Below are 24,914 nucleotides of genomic sequence, written 5' to 3'. Positions count from 1 at the left end.
TAAAATGGCATCCTTTTTTTTTTTTTTTTTTTTTTTTTGACTTATTTGTGATGTGCCTGGGCCATTGCTGAGCTGAACTTCTCTATTTGCATTGCCAAACACTGTGGTCGACACAGATATACCTTATGCTTTTACATAATCTTTTCTTTCCCAGTTTTGTTCTCTTGGTTCAAAGCATCACTAAGTCTTTACTTTGTCATCTCATAATTCATATATAAGACCCAGCCCAGGTGTCTCCTTTTCCTAAAAATACTCTTAGTCCAGCTTTCGCACTCCAATCTTTGAGATCCCTTTGTCTGTGATCTATGCCCTCTGAAAAACCACAGACTGAAAACCAGCAAACCAATAGATGGGATAGAGTAAGAGCTCCAATAGCATTGTTGAAGATATGGATTTTGACGTTGATCTCTCCCCATATTTGTCACAGGACCTCTGTCAACTTTTGTTAAATGTGATAAGTCACAGGAACTCAGTCAACTTTGTTAAATGTGTATGACTAGATGAATAAAAGGGGAAAATGGATGTATGGAAGATAATTTCTGAAGTACTTGGTCATAACACTCTTTGAAAACATACTGAATAAGAGTAATAATGCACAATTTAAATGCATTTCACCAATCAACATTTCTTGACTTCCTTGCCAGACACTAACAGTTAGTGAAGAAGCTGCCCTACTTCAGTCACCTCTTGAGAAGACAGGGTTCTTTGGAAAAGACAAGAATGCTGGGAAAAACGGGAGGCAGCAGGAAAAGGGGAAGACCAACTATGAAATGGATTGACTCCATAAAAGAAGCCATGCCTGAGTCTACAGGACCTGAGCATGGCCACTGAGGGTAGGACATGGTGGGCGTCACTCACTCATAGGGTCACCGGGAAACAGTGCCAACTCAGTGGCACGTAACACATGTGGGGTACAATGTGTCTTTTTAGTTCATAATCTCCTGATTGACAGAAGCTGAAATTGAGAGAGCTCATCTGTATTCAGACCCATTACATTCAGACCTGGGGCATCCTGGGACAGAAGTAACCATATATCAAACATGAGACGAATATGAAGGATTTGTGGCCAGAAGGTAGAGACCAGCAGATGACAGAAAATGGCCACATAATATGTATCACTCTTTCTATCAGAGACTGGAGTCTGTTTTCCCATCCTCTAATGAGAGCTGTCCTCATGACTCACTTTGACTCAGAACATGGTGAAAGTGACAATGTGAAAGTTCCCAGCCTAGGAATCATGAGAACTGGAAGAATCTGCTCTCAGTCTGGGAAAAACTGTCTACCACCTGAGTCCCAGTTAACCTTCTAGAGGAGGAGAAACCATGAGGAATGAGGTCCCAGCCAAAAGGCAGGTGAGTGAACTAAGGTGAGAATAGCTGAGCCTAGCCCAGACTGGAACTATAAAGCTAAGTAAGCACAGCAGCACAACTTGCTGATACGGAATTGCGACTAAATTAAAGGGTGGTTATTTCATGCCATCGCAGGGTCAGGTACTTAAGAATCACTCAACTTGGCAACACTCATTAAATGATTCACACACAAAGTTCTGAAGCAGACCTTCTTCACCTGTACCTTGGATTCACCACGTAGTCTTGAATTGCCCTTGGCCAAGGTCCTTAACCCCTGCCTCTGACTCCTTGTCTGCCAAATGGAGATTCTCCCATAAAGAAAGGCTAGACACTCGGATGTTGTTGGTATTAATGCTATGTGTAAGCTAACATTTATTGAGCATCAAAGTTGGACCCTGACATCCCAGGAGTCGCCTAGAGATTCTCTGCCATAAAGAAGGGAAAGCGGAAATAAGATGAGATACAAGGGAGTGAAATTAAACCACCTCCATTTTACAAATGTTTCCAGGACTCTTTCTGGTTGTGAGTTCCAGCTGAATAATCACAGTAGCTACCATACATGAGGCATCTTCTACATGCCGGGCACTTTACACACATTCTCTGTAATTCTCACAATTATAATATTAAGCAGTCAATAAGTGATAGCGATTATTATGCATCACACTCTTGTGTTACATGCTTTACATCATTATCACATTTAATTCGTAGAATTACTTCTGTGAGATGCATTATTAACCCAGCTTTACAAACAGAGCAACACAAGTACCCAGACCTTAAGTAACGGGCTGAGACATAGAGTTAGTCAGCAGCAGAGCCAAGGAGTCCTGCCTGGATCCGTCATAATCTAAAACCTATGTTCTTTTTACGGGTGCCACTCTGTATCGTGGCAGATGGAAACCCTAGAGAGTGAGAGTTCTTTGTCAGGTACACATAACCACTGACAATGGATTACTGTCTCCTTTGTTCTCAGAAGTGCCTTTCTGTAACAAAGGGGAAGGTTGAGGAAGCTGTCCGCACACCACGGTGAGTTCTACCACTGAGCGTGGCTGACTCTCCAGTGTTTTCCTCTGGCACAATTTATAATATCAAATCAACTTACCCCTTTTGTATCACTGGTTTTCAAGTTATGTCTTGGGCTCTGTCATATTGGGTGTGAGGGAGTGATGGGGAAGGGACAGGGTCGCTGGTCCTGTCCCTCACCTATGTTTCAATCATAGGAGCTTCAGGCCTATGTATTCTAGATAATTAGCGTACATGAAAAAAGCATAGCTTAATAAAAGGATTCCTCTATTTAAAAAAAAAGCCAAATACTTCTGCTTTATGCAAATTTCCATAGTCTGGATGAGACCACTGAGCCTGAGATTCCAGAAAACCATTTTCCAAAGGCCCTCAAAGATAAACGTACGCTACAGATAACAATGATACCTCAAAAATCAAAAATCCTGCTCTCTTCTCCTTATGGGACCTACTGTGAGGCTGTTAGTAGATTAAGTTACCCATTGATTACGATGTGCAAAGAGAGTCTGTGAAGTGCCCTTAAGTCCAAAAGATTTAGCTGAATGTTTAAATAATCTATCACCATAACCTGTCTTGAGGAGGGGGTGAATTAAAGTAACCAGAGCTAGCGAGATCCATCAGAATTTTGCTCAGGCCACCTGTAGACCAGGTCAGGACCATATCTAGACCAATCGACTTAAACAATGACCTCTGGGGTCAGAGGCATTGCCATGTCTTTAGCCAGAATGACCTTGTGCATTGTAGAATGTTTAGCAGCATCTCTGTCCTTTATCCATCAGATGCCAGTAATATCCCACCCCTCCCCCAGTTTTGACATCTCCAGGCACTGCCCAATGTCTCCTGGACTGCAAAACCACCCTCAGTTGAGAACCACTGATCTGATCTACGCACTAAAATAATTTATTTGATAATCACTTTTTAATGATAACCAAAAGAAAACTAAATTCACAACCTACACAAATAAATAAATAAAAGAATATTGCACTCGTTCGTCTTGGAAAGCAAGCACAGAGTTTGAGTTAAGACTGATGCAGCTTTTAGAGTGTTTGGTTTTGTTTTTCTTAACTGATTTATGGTAACTGAGTTGTGCAGACACTGAAGTGTTTGTGGATGTTTCAAAATGACCTGCTTTTCATGAACATCAAATTTTTGATCTATCTGCAGGAAAAAAAAAATGGATTGATAGCTGCTATCAAATTTGATAGCAGATCCTGGATATAAAAAAAGTTTTCTTGCTGTAAAATTTTAGCTGCCTGTCACTTACATTATATTATGTCACATCTCACAATGACATATTGCAATGTAATGCAATGTAAGTCACACAACAGACAACTGCAATTCATAACTTTCTGAGCAGGGAGAGTTATTCTTTACTGAGCAGCTTCCCAAGGGAGGTAAAGAAATCCCTTTGCTGAGGTCATTCACAGCACTGATGTTCCTGGCTTGTTTGTCACTCATCTCATCCTGTCCATACTCTTTATTTTTCCAACCTGCCTTCCTTTTAAAACTGGCCTTCCTCCATTTCTTCTGGTTGTGGTAGAGCTGTCAATCAAGTGGCTTGTCTCCAGTGGAAGGTGGGGACTTAGCCAGGCTGACTCATCAGGGATCTCCAGGCTGCTGCTAGCCAAAAGTTGCATTTGTGTAAATTAAAATGAATGAATGAATGAATGAATGAATGAATGAATGAATAAATGGGTTCACCTTTGGGAAGCTACTGCTTCAGTGGGTTCAAGGACATGGTGATGAGGTGATTATGACTTTCTGATAATGAGAAAAAGGAGACCTCACTGGGATCATAGGCTGTCCAGGGGAATGTGGGCTGGTTTTCAGCGGTCACTTGTCCCAGGGCTTGGGGCCTTGCACGGGGAACAACTCACACAACTGTACACAGTAGCCCTGAGACTACGTTATCCTCATAGGTACAGAGAGTGGCTCAGCTGAGTCACATGATCATCATTCAGGCCAAACATGGCCCTTTTGTCCAGGAATTGATATGGAAACTGGGGTACAGGAGATCTCTCATCCACAGCCCGAGCTGTGAGAGATGTACAAGCCTACTCCTTCCGGGAGCTTTCTTTCTCACTCTTTGGAGAGAATGTGCAGGGAAAGCAATAGAGCACAGAGAAAGAACGTAGAGGAATAGTGCAAAGGAAAAACTGGGTCCTCCAACATCCCTGGGCACCTGCAGCTGGTCAGTAGAGAAGCTACTTAAACTCTGGACTTTTGTTATTTGGGCCCGTTTACCTTGATAGTTCGCGTAGTTTGAGTGGGGTTTCCTGTCACTTGCAGGCAAGTAATTTCTTATAAATATATGTACTCCCTCCATCTAATCATCTTCTGTCTAAGAGAAGGGTAAGCTCTTCAGGAGCTCTTGTCTGTGAAGTCACATTAAATGCATTCATTCATTCAAGAGCCTCTTATATTCTTTAAACACAGCCACTGTTTACTGATCTTCCCTTTGAGGCCATGTATTAAGCTCCAAATTTACTTTTTAATTTTAATCCTTGCAATGCTGTAAGTTATGCTTGGATGTGTCCATTTTAAGAGAAAGTGAAGGCTGAGAGATGCAATAGCTTAACAAAGACCAGCCAGGAAATAGAGGAGCCCACAGACAGAAACCAATCTGTGGGAAATGGCCTCCCTGCCTTGCATGGTTGTCTTTGTCATTGCTCAGGTTCATCACTGTTGCCTCTGAGAATATTTTATGTTTTAGGAGCCGGAGGAAGACAAGAATTGTGTGGCATCACGGATAATAGAATCACAGCTGTGACAGCCCATGCCTTACCCCTTCCCTCCAATTCTCTCTGCATCATAACATTTCCCCCCTCAGCCCTCTAAGAGAACACACTAATGTATGCTGTTTATCATGAGGCTCAGACCCATGGTAATGTAAATGACCTCGCTTCTGTAAGCCCAACATCTAATGGGCCTAACGGAGGACAGCGTGCAGGGATCCAGGAACTGACCAGTAAATTATGGACTGTATCTGCTTAATCTCCATAATCAGGTTTTGGCCTTGGTTTCCTGAGTTACACTGGGTCTCCTAGAAGTGATGATTGCCCTGGGATCTTTCTTTATGCCTTCCGTTTTTGCTCTCCTAAGGAGCTATAGGAAGCCCAAGTAACAAGTAACTTGGTTGGGTCCTACTCTAAAGAAAGAGTGTCACAGGTGGGGACATTTATGTCCAAGTAGTGAGAAGTACTTTTACTTTTTGGAAATTCCTGCTGCCATATTATTCTCACTAATTTGACCCTCCTTATTCCTCTTTGGGATTAGCTATTGAGATTTAGGATACATTTCACAGGAGGTTTTATACAGCTAGGCACATACCTTAAATTTCATCGTTACCTGATGCCAGTTTCCTTCTTTCCTTTAATAAAGTCCTGCCAACGTTGCTATTTGGTCCACTTGGATTATAATACTAGAAAACTTTGTTATTTTCCTCCTCTTCTCTACCATTTTTATATTACCATCACCCTTTTGAAGTAAAAACCAACCAACAAACAAAAACATTCTATGACATTAAAGAACTCCATATTCCATACTTAAAAACAAGACCCCATAATGCATTTCCAGGAGAATCTTAGCCAAGATTTTGATTTTAAATTCTTACTTTGCAATTTCAACATTGGAAATTGTCCTTTTGAGAGAAATGAATAAGTAATTCCTTGTTAATGGTACTTTGCTTATTTTGAAAGACATTGTATTAAGGGATTAAGCAAGTGAGTAGTATAATAAAAAACAATGACTGCCTTTGGGAATGTGCTTTGTTATAGCTCTTACAGTTTATCCATACTCAAATGTCAGGGGAGTATGGATCTAGAATACATAAATTTAGCACCCAGCATGATTTTTGTACTGAGATTCTGGGGCTTTTCCTCCAGTTCTGTTCATAAGCCAATGTGCTCTCCTTCAGGTATATTAATGGGAATCCTGTATCTCATTGATTCTAAGGAATTTATTTATTTTTGTTTTTTTTTCATATCTGTGAAATTAGGGTGTATGTTATAGTTGAGGGCATGTTGTGTTTAATTGTCAACTCTTAGGGAAACAGTATCTTTGTTTTTTAGTCGGAAATAAATCAATGGCATATCTATTTAATAGTGTCTTATATTTGATGAAATTCAAGATTTAAGGCATGAGGTTCAAGTTTTGAGTTTGGATCTGAAAAAGGTAGAGGTAACGTGGTGGCCTGATGTAGTTTCAGGCCATTGTGTTTGACCTATCCATAAATGGTTCGCAAACGGTTCGTTAGATTACATTGACATATGGGTTCAGTGTCCCAGCTTAAGTTCCTATTTTGTTCTATATGAACATAATAATCCCGGAAATATCCAAGGGAAGAGGATACTGATCTAGGTCAGGAGTCCAGTATTTACGTGTTCCTAATTTTAGATCATATAAACGTCATATCATGTTACTAAAAAGTATGTAAAAACTGTTTATGTGGGATCACAGTGCTACAAAAGTCCCATCTCCAGAAAATAGCCAATACTTCTGAATGCTTTTTCTTTCCATTTAATGCATTTTAGACACTTTTTATTTCAAAAGGTTAAATGATCTATTGGTGTTCTCTTTGTCCTAATGCATTGTGTGTATGTTTGAGTAATAATACATGATCATTAAAATAGGATAATGAAGAATGAATAAAATATTAAATGGTGGTTTTCTCTTGCAATTTTCCATTATTAGTAACTACATACCTCTGTTCAATTGACTTCTATGAGTTTTAACGATTTAGATGCTATGAAAAAATAAAAGGAACACCCTGATAGGATTGGTTATGCAATTTTTGTGATTGATGTACACTTTTTTTTTTTTTTACCAAAAGACCACTACAGGCCTTTCAACCAACTTTATGAAAAGCAGATTTCCTCCATTTCTGATAGACTATCTTTGGTGCACTGTTATGGGTGCTGCCATTGCTAGTGATTTTTTTTTAATCTAGACATTTCAGCTTTTTTATTAATTGACAGTTCTTCACATTTTGATGATATGTAGACTGCAAGTCTTAGTTGTTTTGTTTTTCTTTTTTCTATATCTTGTATATCATCGTTTATATCTTTCTATATCTTCATTAAATTTAGAGTGGAAAGTTCTGCAAGGCTGAGTCAGGTCTACTAGCCCAATGCAAGAGTCACTGTTGTCTTCCTAAGCATAGAAAACGAATGCTTTGTATGTCTGTTAATAACTCAATATCGTTGTAATAAATTACAAAGACCATTGTGAGGATCAGACACATACAGTCTAAAATCATGCTTGACAGGTAGTAGATGTGAAGTAGTAAACATAATAACATAGGACTGCAGCACCTGTGATAGATCATTTGATTGTTTTTATCTTTTTTGATGTTGCCAGTTTTTACCCAACTAATACTGTGATGGTCTTTTCTAATGCTTACTTGATAGTTTCTAGTTTCAGTTTGGAAAAAAAATAAAAGCATAACTATTTGAAAACTATAAATAAGATATCGACAGTTTTACTGAGTAAATGTTCTAGGAGAAAAGCGCAAGGCTTTGAAAGGCAGATATGCTATTGGTGACAATCTAGCTTGAGCAGTTGGTAGCCACATTCTATGCCTAGCAAGTCAGTTACCGTATCTGAACTTCAATTTTCCTCACCTATAAAATGGCAATAATGATACTCATCCTGAACATTTATATGTAGCAATAGATGCATAGATGTAATGTAAATTATCTGAAATTATAGATGCTCAATTAATTTTAGCTTTTTTCTTTTTTTGCCTTGCAATTTGACATATAGCCCATTCAGAATAATAGAGTGCAGATCTGTATTAAAATAACCACAGGACTTCTAATTAAAACCCTAAAAAGAATCATAAGCATGCTTTCTAATCTTTATAATCACTTTTTTATTTCTCAATAAAAGTTATTTTATAAGCAATTATATTTTTATGGTATGTGATCGTAGATAGATTATTCTTTGAAAAAAGTTCTTCCAAAATTAAACACCCATTTTGGAATACATACTTTTTTTTAGAAAGACAGATAAGTTATAACAGCAGTCATATAGGGGCATAGATTTTCTCCTTATTTCTCCCTTACCTAATCAAAATGTGAAGTTTACATCATTACTGGCATACATTTTAGGTTTATTATTATTATTTTTTTTCACTTTGGGGGGGGAATGAATTTCAGATAATTATCTCTTAGTCATTCTAAAATTTTCTTCATTGAACTTTAGCCTCTCAGCATTTATAACAAAGGCATTTCAACTCATAATGTATGTTTTAGAACATGACCCCAATTCTCACTTTTTTTATTTTTAAGATTTAACTACGTACTGAGAAATCTTTCATCTATATGTTCCTCATACCCATAATGTGTGTCTGTATCCTTTCACTTCCCACCCCCTTTAGTAATCTCTGTGTATGTGTGTGTGTGTGTGTGTAAAAACCTCCTAAATGTGTAAGACCCATTTGTTATCCTATGAAAAACATCAAGAATGGCTGCAGATGTGCTCAAAATACTAAGAACCATCTCATTCATTTCCTTTTGGGAATCAAATAAAGGCTTATGATTATAGAGTTTATAGGTCCCCACAAAATATTTCATTATACTTGTATTTTAAAAACATTTTTGTCCATTCCCTATTTCACCTTTAAGTAAATTACTTGTATATATGGCCATTCTATCTTCAGTGTGACTTTACACATAACCGTGTTTTTATTTCTGCAAAACTTTATTTAAACTGTATTTTTTGAGAAATCTTTCTGATAAATCAAAAACTTAATCCAATAATTAAGTATCTTTATAAAACTTTTATTTCCTTGCCTCCAGCCAGAGAAGCTAAGACTAGCAAATTATAAACTGGTAGAATCATGTGCCATATATTTATCGAGATCTTTTGGTATAGGGGAATAATTTGTTTCTTTAATATGTCCAGAATTCTCCCTAAATACACTAAGAAAGAGAACCTATAATATTATAGAAGCATACCTTGTAATAATACTTTCCAATATTTTAATATGGATGGTATTTAGTACAATAATTTCTGGGTAACAAGTACTTCCATATGCGTTATTTCTTTTGAAGGCTGATAAAGAACAGACAGTGCATAGATACCATGTAAGTTCCAGGGACTGTCCTTGGCATTTATCCTACGTTCTTTCATTGGTTCATCACAGCAGTTTTGTTTAAACACTGTCAAACACAGTCTGTCATAGAAAGTTAAAAGCCTTGTCGAAAGTCACATCTTCATTAATCAGTAGATGCGGGACTTGTCTGATTTTAAGGTTTGCGATGTTTCTCCTAATGCCACATGTTTGCACACTCAGTATGTTAGAAGAGATGAGTCCTTATAGCCCCAGCTCTAACCCATTCATTTTGTACAAGAGGAAACGCAAGTCCAGTGGGGAGTAAATCACAGTGTGACCTCGATGGAATTAGCACTGACTGTCTGGCCAAGAAGTGAAAGCATGAAATTCAGAGAAGGATGGTTGTGCTCAGTGTAGCAGGTGCAGTATCACCTTTTTTGCAGAATGCCCTAAGATAAACAGCCTTCAAAAGGCTGAAAATAATATACTAAAGCAATGGAAGGAGTAAATTCTAGTAGGCAATCTACTAGGATGAAAGCAAAGACAATGAGTAACCCAGAAAGGTCCAAGGACAGCAATTATGATCTTTCTCTACAAAGTGTACCGGCACATTCATTCTGGTGGCACCTTAGAAAACAGATAGAATAGAAAATAGCTAGAAAACGAACCCAATGTCATGTCCAGAAATCAGCATCCTCTAGTTGCCAGGTAAGTTGCCAGGGACCTTCAGTAAACATGTTACATTGCAAATTAGCTAAAATCTGTTCACTGACAGGTACCTGAACCAACTCTGCATAGAAACTGGAAAAGGCATAAACTGTTTTTAAGGAGATTTGAATCACAATTATAATGGATTCTAATAAACCAGCCAAAAACAATCATCAGCCCCAGCTCACTGGCAGTGCTACAGCCAAATTATAGTAATGGCTATGGATCACTGTGAATTTGAAAAGAGCTCACCAACATGTTTGACTCTGCAACCAGAAACCCAGTGAATTGTATGGTTCAACATAGTTTGTCTAAGCTCAGGCATAATGAGGACACAAATGTGAATTCACATCGAGAATCAGCTGCCCATGACCACAGATGTATATCAGCACCCTGGCCAGCCAAATGCTCTGTGAATATGGGAGTGATGGAATCCATGCAAACCTAACTCTTCTTTATGTAGAACCAGGTTTGTAAGTCGGGTAAGGTCTAAGAGGTCACTATGACAGCATGGAAGTTAGAATGTGTAATCACTCCTCCCCAACTCACAGTATTTTGCAGACTAGCCTGTGAATTTGTCTACTGTCTAACAAAACCCATGTTAAATTATAGCCTTCCTCTCTGAGTATTTAAACTAGTAAAAGACTGAGTCCTGAGGGAGAACACAAATACATTGTATATGAGGATAAAACTGCCTGTTTCATTCACTGCTTTCTTCCCAATTTCCAGGGTAGTGCCTGGCATATGGTAAGTACTAAAAAAACAGGTGTTGAATGAATGAATAAATGAATGAATGAATGAACATGTGATCTGTTATCAATAACCTCAGAGGACAGTGAAGGAGACACTCCTGGACTCCCGTGTCTGCCTGAACAGTGACCACACTGTCCCATGGAGCAAAGCAAAGCAAACACATTTCACAGCAACACGAAGTACTCCCTTGCTCTGCTCACAAATGAGAGGAACCTGAGCTGCTCTGAAGGACTGGAAATTAGTTAGATGGGAAGGGGAGATGGCAGAGGATGTACAGTCCAGGAAAAGAAGAGGCGAGTTTAAAAAACATCATTGGTTTTGCATGTTCAAGCCAAAGCATGAAGGGTATATGAGGTATAAGGAAGACAGTGATGGAAAATCAAGTTGGGGAAATAGACATCCACCATCTTTGCTCTTTTAAAACTACGCCATCACTGTTTTGTTTCAGTTTTTTAAAATACATTTGAAGTTCTGTATTTAACATCTACAGTCTTCATAACCTGTGCATTTACTAACAACTCCTAGCTCCTATCAGTCTATCATCCCTCAAATGTCCCATTTGCCAGTATGTAGAGATCTGTGTCCAACTGGATCTAGATATAGAAAACCTAGCCCTATGGAAACCTACAATTTTTAAATACTCTTTATGTTTATTCTTTGATGATGTTATGATTCAAAGAACAACTTAAGTTATACAAATACTCTTTCCCATTTTTCCTTTCCTTCTGCTTTACTCATGGCCCATGTTTAGAGACATGTTCAATCATTAGCCCCTTGGGTAAGGGGCTTGAATAGCATATCATTAGTTATCACTGAAATGCCTTACTTAAGGCTCCTTATTATTATTTTTGCTTGTTGCATTGGGTAGGGGAGAGAAATTCAGAAGGCTCACAAAACTGTAGAAGAAGGAGAACATAGGAAAGAAACTAATATTTATTGAGTACCTTCAATTTACCAGACACTGAACTTAGCACATTTTATTTTTTTTAGTTTACATTAACATTTTCTTATTTGAAACAAGATGGGGTAAATATTATTTCCATGTTACAGATAAAGAGTCAAGACGATTAAGCTATTTGTGCAAGTTCTCACAGATCATAATCAGAAGAGCTGGGATCCAAACTTATTCTTACCTATGAAGACTGTGCTGGTCTACATTCCACAAGGTCTCTCTTTATCATTCATTCTACTTCATCCCAAGTCAACTTTTTAAATGTCTAGCTATGCGAGTGCCCTCTTTATGTTTCAAAATTATTTCTATGCCTTCCATATCCGCTTCAGTAAATTGAGGGATCCAAAGTACATGGTGTCTGCTACTGAGGTCACATGCCTAAATGGAACATTACGTATGCCTAATGTCATGTCTATAAAGTGCTCAAATTAATTCCAGATACAAACTTCTGTGCTGAAAAGAGATGAAATGATTGTCAACTACGTTTAATACTTTTTCAGAAAAGAAGAATTTGCATAGACTGACAGCTCCTTTTGTTTCCACGTTCAATTTTAATACTTTGCTTGTGCTTACCAAGGGACAGCCATATTGATTTGGACCCACAACATCCCAAGGCCTATTTTTATGCTTCTAAATAGATGATAAATCAGTAAATAGCATTATTTTTTTAAATGATACCAGCAATAAAATGGTCCAAAAAAGATTTGTTAAATAAAAAAAAAAAACTTTCTCTGAAAAATTCTTTATACTCCTCCTGATGTTCAATTGATTCCTTTATTTTTCTATTTTGCTTTTGAAGCAAAATTCTCAGAAAACAGAATTCTCAAAGGAAAGGCTCTATGCCCTCGGTATCTTTAAGAAAACTGTGCATGTGCCAATTTATTTCGCTTTTTTTCTTTCAAAAATCATGAGAATTAGAATGCTGTGTAAGACCCAGGAATCATTGCTAGCCAATGGACAGAGAATCTCTCAATCAATTCAAGACTTTGGATAGCATATGGACAACAATACATATAAGTCTAAGCCATGTATCTAAATTACATTCCTGGTAGTTGTGAGAGATCTCAAAACTAAATTATATCCTGTAACATATACTGGAAAATAGATGTGAAGCGTCATGCTATGTTTGATCAGAGCAATGGTTTCAGGATTTTCAATATTTGCAAAGAAAATTCTTAACTTCTGACGGTACTCTTTGTCTTATGACTTAAAAAGGAAAAAAAAACAAAACCCAAAGATATAAAGAGTATATAAAATAACAAGAGCTTTATCAAAACTACTTAAAGCAAAGAAAATCTAGTGTTCTGAATTAAGCCATACAGTCGCATGCAGCTTGGAAAGTGGAAGTAAAGATCTGTTATCTATTTTTCTTAGCTTACACATCGTCCTTAATTACAGTTTAGACGACAAAATGAAACATAAATGGCTTTTTATCAACGGAACATTGCTGGAAGCATAAACAATAAATTATGAATTACTGAAGCAGAAGCCTTTTCAGATCATGTATGCATAATGCTATGCTGCGCATTCGGGTCCCAGTTGGACCTCCTGTTTCATGCAAATGGAGCAGTATCTTTTATGATTCAATGCTGAGGAAAAGTGCCATGCTTCACATGGGTAAGAGTTGACACCTTATAGGAAAAAGACCTCTAGTCAATGTTTCGTGTTGGCTGTGGTGCTGTGGGGAAGTCCATGGTGTGAGCAGAGTCCATGAAATCACCATCTTGAAAAGGTACCTATATAGTTATTCATTATCACACGCATACACGGTTTTCACTTGTTTAGGTACGGTTGCCTGAGAAACCCAATAATAAGGGATCTGCTTAGCTGAGAGAGAGAGGGTGTTGTAAAGGCCACTTGAGGCAAGAGATGCTATTTCAGAAAGTTCTCTATTAGCTTCCATGAAGCCTGGCATAAGGGAAGAACTTAAGGAGGTCCCAGGCGGCCAGAAAGGCAACTAACTGGCTTACCGAGGTGGCCCTTTTTGCTGTGTGGATCATTAGGCAGGCCTATCAGGTCCACGTTAGCCTGGATGGGGCACAGCTGGCTTAAGGCGGACATGAAAGGGACTCCATCTGCCTCAACCCCTACATCCTGAATACAGAAGAGGCAGGTATGAGGTCTCAGCCTGAGAGAAAATGGAGGACAGGCAGTCAGCTCTTGCTGGATTGAGATCAGAGACACCCACTTCCATTTTCAGGAAGCACATTTTAGTTTTGTGATAAGAGGAATCTGAGATAAGTTGACCTTATTCAAAAGAGCAAAGGAAGCCTGTCTAATTTTTCAGCTTATGCAAATGATTCCCACAGAGTTTGTGTGTTGGGAGATTATGGGTGATTCAAAACAACTTGATATGCTAGAATGGAAAGTGATCTTAACAAGTTGGAAGTAGGGGTTAGCCACTGTGTGGAAAGAGCTGAGTTTCATTTTGTCAAAAGACGAAAAAGAAAGCCTGCTTATTCAAAACCAGATCCAGAAATCCTGCAGCTATTTCTGTGGCTGACAAATATTTTCATTATTTTCCTCCTCCTTCGTCTTTCTTATTTTGTTTATCTTCCTATTATAAAACCCTTTAGGCTGAAACACATTGCTAAGCAGATTTCTTGCAGTGCAGTCTGGTGAGGATCACAATTACCAATGAGCCCACTTTCAGAATTACTGTACCTCATTCAAAAATCAATGGAGTTAAAGCTGCAAAGAGACCTGGCTGAGAACGGCAAGGCAGAAGAGGTGGAACATATGATGCAAATCTAAGAACTAATGAATTCATAAAACGAGGATTTTGTCCCATTTGCTGATGACTGACTTTTTTCTATGTGCCAGACATTCTGCTAAGAGCTGTCTAAACCCTAGGTTACATATATCCATCACAGGGGTAAACAGATATGGTTATCCTGCATTACAAATGAGGAAACTGAGGCTTAAAATAACTTGCCTGTAGTCAGTGTCCATACAAGAGACGCTTCTAGAAAATAAAAAGAAATAAGGCCCATACTACTTGACCAACCAGTTGAAACAGAAACCCTATAAAACACAGCATGAGTCATATTTTAAATGGGTAACCATGTTAGGTACACTGACACAATCCAAGGTGCATGTCTATTCTAAATGGGCAACTACGTTATTATGGACATTGAAATAACCCGAGGCATATTTATTCCAAAGCTCTGGTCAACATCTATGTTACCCAAACCAATTACCACAATGATGCCTTCAGAATAAAATTCTTGCCAATGGGAGATTGGCCATAAAGGAGATACCAGGAAGAGAAAAAAAAAAGTTAATGTCATCAGGTATTCTAGTCCCTCTGCTGTCTTTTGTGAAGCCTAACCAAGCCACAATCAATGCCAAGTTCATGATATACTTCTTTCCTTCCTATAGCCCTCTTTAGGCAGCAGAGCTTTGTGTTTTTTTTCCCCTCATTTCTCTATACACCTGATTAAAATACTTCAGTTTAAAACACAAAGACTCCCATTTCACCAGACTGTTTCCTGGCAAATCCAGTCAAATTTTTTACCTGCAATGTGCAGGCTGGAGGTCAGGTTTCTGCAGACCTCAAATTTTCTGCAAGATATTTTTGTATCTGTAAAAGGTCCCTTTATCTTCCTTGTCTTGTTACATTTAATTGCTAGGTATCTTCCATTTTCACGGTTGGAATGGAAACCAATACTGAAATGTGGTCAGCAAAACTCCTTTTGTTTAAAAATTCACCCAACTAGAAGATGGACAAATCAATGTCTGGGCCATATAATTTAGAAAATTCAAGGTGCGATGATTGTTTGGTATGTACATGTGCTATAAATGATTCATCACATTTTTGACCTTTGCTTGCACTTTTATCCATATTGAAGGTTGCTTTCCTATTCTGGCAGAAATATGATTCTCATATATTCAAAAAGAGAATTATATGTGAAATCACTCAACTGTGTAGGAGATAAGAGACAGCTAATTTCTATCTCATTTTGTCTTTGATTTTGAATTAGTCGGCTGAAAATTGCAGTAGGACCAATCTATATGAGAGAAGAGATCACAGTAACTATAAGTTGAAAGACACAGCTGCAAGTTCCTTAGGAAACACCAAATACTGAAACCATTTCCTTTAAAGTTCTAATTTAAAAGGGGGCTCATCCATCCATCAATTATGGATTTGAATACACTGGCTAGCTCAAAATCTTAACCTTCAGCTAGTGGGAAGGGACTTGTAAATCATGATGCTTTCAGTGGAGAAGCATCAGCTAGTGACCATTTTAAAGTCCATATTAAAAAGAAAAAAATTAAATATATCATACCATTTGATTCCTTCCATGTTTTAAACATAAAATATACCATAGTCTTAAAATTTAAAAGGAAAAAGAAAGTCTATTATTTGGTTATTTTGGGTACTTTTGTGTTCTCTCATCATCAGTAATAAGGAATGGGTAACCGGCTTACAAGATAGCTATTTGTCTACCTATTTATCAATTTATCTCCAACAGTTTAAATCTGACAACTCTTTCCATTACTATATTTCTACACGTTAAGGAGAAACAAATAGCTTTTTCTCTTTTCACAGTAACTATCCAGATGCCAAAAAGTAGTGGTCTTGGAGCAAAACTCAAGAATTTCTAATACAAGAAAAGGGAGCTAGAGTATAATAAACTTGACCAATCTATTGCAAAGACCTGTGTGTTCACGACTTATTCTATGGAGATATTGGATATTTGAATCTTAAATTCATAATCACAGTGAACACATAATCCTAGTTTCCACAAGATAATCCTGGTTTATGATTTTTCCAGGCATAAACATAAATATAAATAGCAACCCCTTTCACTTCAAGAATTATTCCAGTTGAAATAATAGATTGCATAGTCGTTCTTTGTAAAATAAATAGACACATAATTTAAAATAAACATTATAGCACAAAGAGAGCTCTTTCTGTCTTGAGTAATTTTGCAATACCTGGCATCATCTTTTCTCAATTATTTATCTCTGTATCACACACACACACACACACACACACACACACACACACACACACACACCTGTGAGATAAGGCAAAGCTGCAACTTCTATTTTCTAGTTTCAAAATAAAATAGGTAACCCACATGCCTTTAAATACTCCATTATACTGTGTTTATTGAAATGCACGATGGGGCTAAAACATGCTTTCTGAAGCATATAACCTTTTACTTTCTACTAGTTCCAAAAATTAGACAAAATGCATGAAATTCATCCACTGTATGACTAAAACGTCCTCTTTAAAAGGTTTAGAGCATAATGAATATAGTACTAGACAACTATACTCACACTGGCACCCAATAACAACCTCTCATTCGTTCAAACATGTTAATATAGAATCTTTGACAGTCCATGCCTCTAACAGACACATCTTGAAATTGCAGCACACACAGAAAACACCAAAAAGCTCAGAATCTTTGGGATGGAAACACATTTCTTCACAGAGACTTTTTAAATGTAGGGCATTTTACTTGCCAAAATAATGACTGATACCTATTAGCTCACAATCAAAGTAAGCACAGACCACACTTATGCACAGACTTTCAGCTTAGTTTGGGATTTCTGAGGGGACTCTCAGCTTAGCCATATGCATGTGACTTCCGTAAAAAAATAAATCTTGGCAGTGCTTACTGAAAAACACAGGCGACGCACTTGGATTAGAGTTCTTAATTAGGGGAGACAAACAAATGAGTACTCCATTACTAAGGAGAAAGAACAGGATTTTGTCTCCTTAGTGTTTGTAATAGTGGAAGCCAGCTAAATGAGTAATATCCATATAACGACTTTCTCATTTCCTTTTCTGTGATACATCACGTTTATCAAACCATCCTCAGAGAACTAAGTGGAATTATGTTAAAAGGTAAGGCCATAATATTTTCACTAAAGCCATAAAATATTATTTTATTTCATAAAGGAAATTGTATCAAAATTCACTACCTCCTTGAAACAGAACAAAACAAATAACAAATAATCCCCCCCTAATAATGCCAAGAACCAAATTTTACTCTTCTAATTGAGCATAGTTTTTATATAGACCATTCAGAAATCTAAACAAATGCCTATAAAGCCAGAAGACAGCCTGAGACAATACATTTATTTTGCTAATCGTTCTAAAACAGCTGAAACTAAGACTTAAATATATCTGAGCCAAAATAAACAGTTAATAATCCTTGTTAAATAGACAACAGTTTAGAAAACAAAAAATGAACATATCAGATAGACTTTTTAAATAATGATCCATGACCTTCATATGTAATAAACAATAGTTAAGGGAAATGGTTAATCTAAGCTCGGTTCTCAAGAACTAACGAAATGCATTCAATGTTCTCCATGAGTGAAAAACTTAACAATAAAATCAGTTCATATTAGTGCCAAAATAATACTGATAAGGAGTGTCCTTCAAGGAAGATTTTCTGATCTAATTGCTATTGTTAACGTTGGTACAGGATTACAACAAATACTTCTAATGTGCACCCACAAACCAGGCAAAATTAGAATAGGCTTTCCCTAAAGACTTGGCAAACATTCAATTAAAATGTAGCCACTGAAACGTATAAGCCCAGCTCCTGTTCTAACAGATATTTCAGTATTTCAAAATTCCTGAAACTTTCACAAGGGTTAAATCTCACTATTCATTTTTAAAAGGAAGGTGATTGAGATATGCTCTGGGATAAAATTAACTTTCACATTAATAATGTTCTTAGCTGTTATTTCAATAACGGAAAGAGGAAGTGATATTCACTACCACGCCATTAAGCTCATAAGCTGGATTTCAACGGCTCATAGGTGAACAAAAATTATTGTATCGATATTTTCAGTCATCATATGACCTCATATCGTATTTTCCAACTTACATGTCCCCCTGTTTCCAATGCTTGATATATTTACCTTCATTTTTCTTGATGGTAAAATTCGGATTGTTGACCATTTCTGGAAGAAGACTGTACAAGAAATAATGTCCGTTTTTGGGATCGTCTTTGTCCATAGCACTCACTGTCTGAATGACCTGTAACATAAAACGTGACATCAGCATTTCTCATGACATCAAAGGACTTGAACTGCCTTTACAAGTTGAGCGACATCCCTTTTGATCCAAGGAATCTTTTTCAGTTTTCTAAATCGTCATGGATGGTGTGTGCCAAGAATAAGGAAAAAAACATGTATTACTTTTAAACCTCAACTTTGATAAATTGATGAAAATTAAGGTCATTACCTTTGTGTCTATTTGGTGTCTGGGGCTCGAAATAGCATATTTAAGGGTATTTGAAAATTCCACTGGGCAATTGCAGGTTTCTTTCCAATTTGAATATATACGGGTATCTAGAATGAGATTTGGAATTGTTACAGTGATTGCAGTGTGGCTTTTGGGAAGATCTTGGAGGTAAAAGACTTAAATCTTGAATTCTCACAATTCCTCTTTAATTTTACTCAATCAGGTTGCAAGTGTTTGCCAAATAGAATTTTCCTCGGCACAAATACCATTGCAACAAACCTTTCTGAAGAGTTGCATCTCTTCCCACCCAATAATGACTATTGTTTTTAAAGCTAGTGGACAATACACACAAACAGTGCCTTGGAGGGAATCCTGAGATGAATAAATTATAGGGATTAGAAGAGTTACCACTGCACAGAGAACTGTCTGGATAGATACACATAGTTGAAAGTGGTGCCAGTTGAATGTGCTTCTTTCATTTGCAAAGTTGCATTAACTGAGTGCTCAGTTATTTCTTCAGATGTTAAGAGAATTAGCTTAATAATTCACATTTATGATTCTGTGATAGTAATCATTTCAATATGAAACACTGGGCAACAGCTAATGTAGAAAAAATTAGAGCTGATACTTCTCTTAGAAATAACTACAACATAACTTCTACAAAAAGATGCCTATGAAGCATGACAGACAAGGTGATGCCTAATTTACCGTAAAAAATTAACAGGGAAATGCTCTCATGTTTATGAAATTTAGAGAGTGTGATGATGATGCCTAATACATCATGTCTGTTTGAACAATTATGTCCCATTAAACTTTGCCAATTTCATTAAAGAGGAACAAATGGATCACTTATTTTTAAGAAGGTGACATCATTGTCTTGTAACTTATCACCTAAACAGGTGTGAGAACCTCAGTTTCAGAATACTTTTAGCAGCTGTGGAGATTTTCATTGTGCGAAGCACACGCTACATGACAAGCAGTGCATTGAGGTTATCTGAGGCATAAATGAAATAACTTCTCTCTTTTATTTCTCTATTTTTTAAATTAAACCCATCTTTGTAGGTGTTTCATCTTTGTTAAGGACCATAAGAAATATCTTATAATTGTACCAGCTTGAGTAACAATATGACAAAAAACAAAAAAACAACAACAAAAAAACCCAAACAAAGAAACCACAACAATATGACAAAAAAAAATAGCACCGAATATAACTCATGGTTAAGACAGAGGTAATTATTAAGGTGTGTACTTAATGAAATAAAGCTTCCTTGACAGAAGTTAGAATCTCACCCTTTACTCACCGTGTGACACTGAGGGAGTTATTGAATTCTGAAACACAGTTTCCTTGCATTCCGAAATCGTAAATAAAAAGAGTACCTTTCTCATAGAGTTGCTTTAATTATTGATGTAAATTCTTAATGTAGTATCCAGTTTATAGCAAATGCTCAATTAATGTTAGAATGTTAATCATCATTATTATGCTTGGGTTTTTAATTAGGGTCACTACCGTTTATTTATGACACAGCATTTTGACAGATGTAATGGCTTTGATGTTACCCAAACAGGACCCTGACATCATTAGATTAGATGGAAATGCCATTATATTTACTGTATCTAAACACCTAGTATATTTGCCTTGACATTTAAGTGCAGAGAGACATCCTGCGGTTGCAGATTTATAAACATGAAAGAAGAAAAGTACCAGGAGAGAAGCTATGAAACTCAGCTAGCACTTTGGTGGACAGTCTACACATGCACACATTTAACAGGAAAATTTGGGGAAAGCCCTCTTTGACGCAGTTATAAAGAATAGAGGGGGAATTCCTTGTGAGCAGGTAAGTGCACCATCCCCTTCTCCCTTTGCCCAATTTTGCTTCAAAAGGACTTCTATTTCCAGGTGCACCTATTGAAGAAGCAACTCTTGAAGTGTGTATGCACATGTGAAAAATAAGGGCACAGAAAGAGAGGGTTTCTTGATATTCTGTGGTGGAAATCATTTACAACCAAGTGCATTCTTATAGTATATTTAGCGGCAAGAGCCCCTACAAGTAATACCACTCCTAATATTTCTAAGTAACCTGCATGGAAAAGACTGATATGTGTTGGCAAGTGCACCTACATGAGTTATTTGATTAGTTAAGCCACCAGGACCAAGACAAAAGATGCAATAATTTAGCTTACCGGAAGTAAAGGAGCATAATTACCTGACATACCACTTCTCAGAAGTTTGGTCTGAACATCACACCCACAATGACCATGTTTTCCCACCATTTATTTAAGTCCATAACTCTGGTAGGCACACAACATTTTAGGCCTACTCAACCAGAAGGTCTCAGGGTGGGACCTAGAAACCTACATTTTAAACAGTCTTCTGGGTGATTCTGATGCATGTTTAAGGCTGAGAACAACTATCTTGAGCCAAGGGAGAAGATTGGTGTCCACCGCCCCTTCATTGTTATGTATTTGGACGGTTTGTATTGTCAACCTGGCATCATGCTCAGTGTATAATGTGTTGAGGAAAAACTGATGAAATGGTAAATCTTTAAATCAACGTCCAAATACCTCATGTACTGGTTATGGTTAAGACTTTGGTTTAAGCCATCTTTGACACTTCATTTAATTTTAGTGAGGATGGCCGCTGTCTCATCATTTTATCTAAAAGTAGATGCCTGGTAGGTCACTTGAAGGACTTTAGGTTATTAAAATGCATTAAAGTACTCATATTAAAAAAGCTGAAATTTTCATTGATGTAATAACATCTGAATACACTTAGTTTTAATCACTGGAGAAGAAGAATGGATTTATTCAAGCAAGTACACCTCTACACAAGCAGATTTTATAGGCACACGGAGTAGATGGTAAATGAAAACCACACATATTTCCCACCATGAGCTACTATGACAGCAATTAATTTTTTAAGTATTTGGACAACTATTTCATTGAAATGATATAAAATTTTCTGGGGAGTTCACAGGTTTTAGGAGTAAATTTTTAGCACACAGTTAAAATATTTTCCTTTCTACGAATAAGATTAGGACACAATTGAAAAATCTAATATTTAACCATTTATTGTGAATTAAAGGGAAGCTGAAAGCTAATATACGTCTCTATCTGAAAAGCAAAGCATATTCAGATGTCGGGATAAGGAATGGACCATGCTTGGAGCTCTAGGACAGCAGACTGTTCTGTTTCTTGAGACTACTGATTAGAAATAACTTTTCTAAGGCATGAAACTGAAAAACAAAATTGAGAATTGTGGGGCCATATCATAATTTTAACTCTTTTTTACTTAACCTATTCATTGCTTACCAATAACACTAAACTGAAATTAGATCATTTTTATTAGCAGGATTTCTTGAACTTTATTTTAGACTATGTTATATTAACTCAAAAATATTTGATAGCAACAGGCTATCACCGGCATTAGTAACTTTTTAAAAGGCAAGCAGCCAGGAGCCAAATACGTTTCTGATGATCTGATCCGTTAGCAACCATAAAACTATCATGGCATCTATTAGAATATCCCCTATGAGTTCCTGCCTATGTTATTCATTGGTTTGTTCTTAGGTGATGAGTTGGTGCTGTTTTGTTTTGTTTTGTTTTCTTATGTTTTGCTTTCTTCCTCACTACTATTAGCACATGGTGACTATTTAATAAGTATTGTCTAAATGAATCAATACATGGACGAATAAATAAATTATGGTAGGCATGCTTTAGCATCATCACAAATTCTTACATGACCTTGAGAGGTAGGTATGAAGAGTCTTATGAGAACCCTGATGCATCACAGATATTATATATAACATCTGATACCAGATATATCTGATAACAAACTCCCTGAATCTTCCTGCCTCAACATGTCAGGATGCCTCAAAATTTTATTGAGAGTTATACCTTCTGTACGTATATTTCAGTTAAATTGAGGCTTAGACCTTCAATATTTTGGAGAGTGCATAAGGATGAACTCCGTCAGTTTTGCTGTTCACATACTTTGCTTTTTATGGGTCTAAAGGTTCCCTTCTGATTCTGACTGGTAGCCGGCAAATGGAGATTTAGATATCATAGTTCTTTCGGAGTATGAGCAAGGTGAGAGAGGACTAATCTGTTGTAACTTTCGAAATGTTTTCCAAGGCTTCTGGAATATACAGCTATTCTCCAGGAACACTCAGCAATGATAGCCAAGATAATATCTCCCATCGCATCACTGTCACTTTCTCAGGAAAGAACTTAATTTTCTCTTTCTCGGAAAATCTTTTCTGTAGTGACGTGAGCTGGAAGGTGGTGGAAAGGGGCTGAATGAGAGGAGAAATATTCAAAGGCGGTGCAGACAGGACAGCGATGATTTTTGGTTTTCTATTCATTCTTCTGTCTGCTATTGCCAGTTTATTTCTGATTATTAATATTCCTCTCCTGAAATATTAACTTCTGTTTCTTAGAGTAGCAGTTTTAAACTTGGGAAAGGAAAGGATGATTCATGAGTGAGAATCACACGGTTCAAACCTCTCAACTTGAAAGTAAAATTGAAACAGAGACCAAAGGGACGGGTGAAAAGGGGAAGGGGAAAATAGTCACAAATATTGTGAGACGTTTACATGATGACATACGATCACTAGAATTAGTGGTGTGATCCCATTGTAAGGTATAAAAAATCTGTATCTTACATCTGAAACTAATATGACCAATGTAAGATTGTATACCAACTATACTTAAATTAAAAAAAGGGGAAAAAAAAAGGAAAATTCTATGACATGATATATGCACACGTATGAGGGGAAAATCCATAGCTTTCATTACATTATCAATGGTATTCAGAACTGAAGGAAACAAAACAAAATAGGTTAAGAACCATTCCCTGAAAGAGGGGTCCTGGAAAATGAAAATTATGCATACAAGAGAAACCAAGTTATAACCATGGTGATGAAAAAAGAGGAAATATGAAAATTTGAGAAATTATATTAAAATCCACCTATTAACCCAATTATCCTCAATTATTTTGAAACCGCATAATATAGTATAGTTCACTCTAAACATCATTTATATCCATTGAATGGATATCCTGGATGTTTTTTATCAGTTGCATGGCAATCCACTCTCTACCACGACTTTTCTTACCCAAAGTGTTTCCCGTGTCACATTTTTTTTTACATGAATACATCCTTGTTTTTAAAAAGTATTAGATAGCTATTCCGAGCATGTACCTTAGAGGCCTGACTCATAGAAAATACAACAGGAGAATGTAGATTAGATTGTATATGTCTTTTGAACACTTACTGAAGTCCTCAGTCCTCGGGGAAGATATTTTGGGCGTCATAAACTCACTGCAGCACTTCCAACACTTTCCCTGGCTTCAGTCTTTTTCACTCCCCTTTCCCTTACTAACACTAAGTGGAGGTAAAATGATGCACAGAAAAGGCTCCTGAAAAATGTGTTTATACAACGTTTGGAATTTTCAGTTCCTCCTGACTCTTACTTTCTTTTGCTGCACTTGGTATATTTTATGTATATTTTGGACATCTCTGAAATGGACAATATTGCTTTTATTAAAAAAATCACTCCATCACTTGCTTTCCTTTGAAAACGTCATTAGTAGGATAAAATGCAGTTTTTAACATAGCTTAGAAGTTTCAACCTTCTCTTTGCTCTTCTCTCCCCTCCATGTTCCACTAGATTACTTCACAAGAATACTCCCTGATGCCTCCCTAACATTATAAACATTACTACCTAGGCTGAAAAGGTATCCTATTGTTTATTCTCCTGAAACAAGATTTTCCTAACCGGGTTCCATTTACCACTAGTTCTATAGTTTTCTGGGAAGGAAACCTGAAAGACTTTATAAACAACTATGTTTGGTACGTGCAAAACACC

The 24,914-nt window shown here is 36.9% G+C and overlaps 1 protein-coding gene across 4 annotated transcripts in view; it reads right to left on the bottom strand.

The window, feature by feature from the left end:
• The window catches only part of CDH8 (cadherin 8), a 324,252-nt gene that overhangs the window by 32,482 nt on the left and 266,856 nt on the right, over positions 1–24,914 (bottom strand). For all 4 annotated transcript variants that reach the window (XM_019755067.3, XM_074314784.2, XM_019755057.3 and 1 more), the window contains one exon: positions 18,725–18,842. In XM_019755067.3, the coding sequence (XP_019610626.2) occupies positions 18,725–18,842 (118 nt within the window). The remainder of the gene's footprint in view (positions 1–18,724; positions 18,843–24,914) is intronic.

This window comes from Rhinolophus sinicus, chromosome 8 (genome assembly GCF_057876585.1).
Source record: "Rhinolophus sinicus isolate RSI-liver-muscle chromosome 8, RSI-T2T, whole genome shotgun sequence".
Lineage (NCBI taxonomy): Eukaryota > Metazoa > Chordata > Mammalia > Chiroptera > Rhinolophidae > Rhinolophus > Rhinolophus sinicus.
Note: the sequence above shows the minus strand (reverse complement) of the source record. Positions and strands in the feature narration are given on the sequence as shown.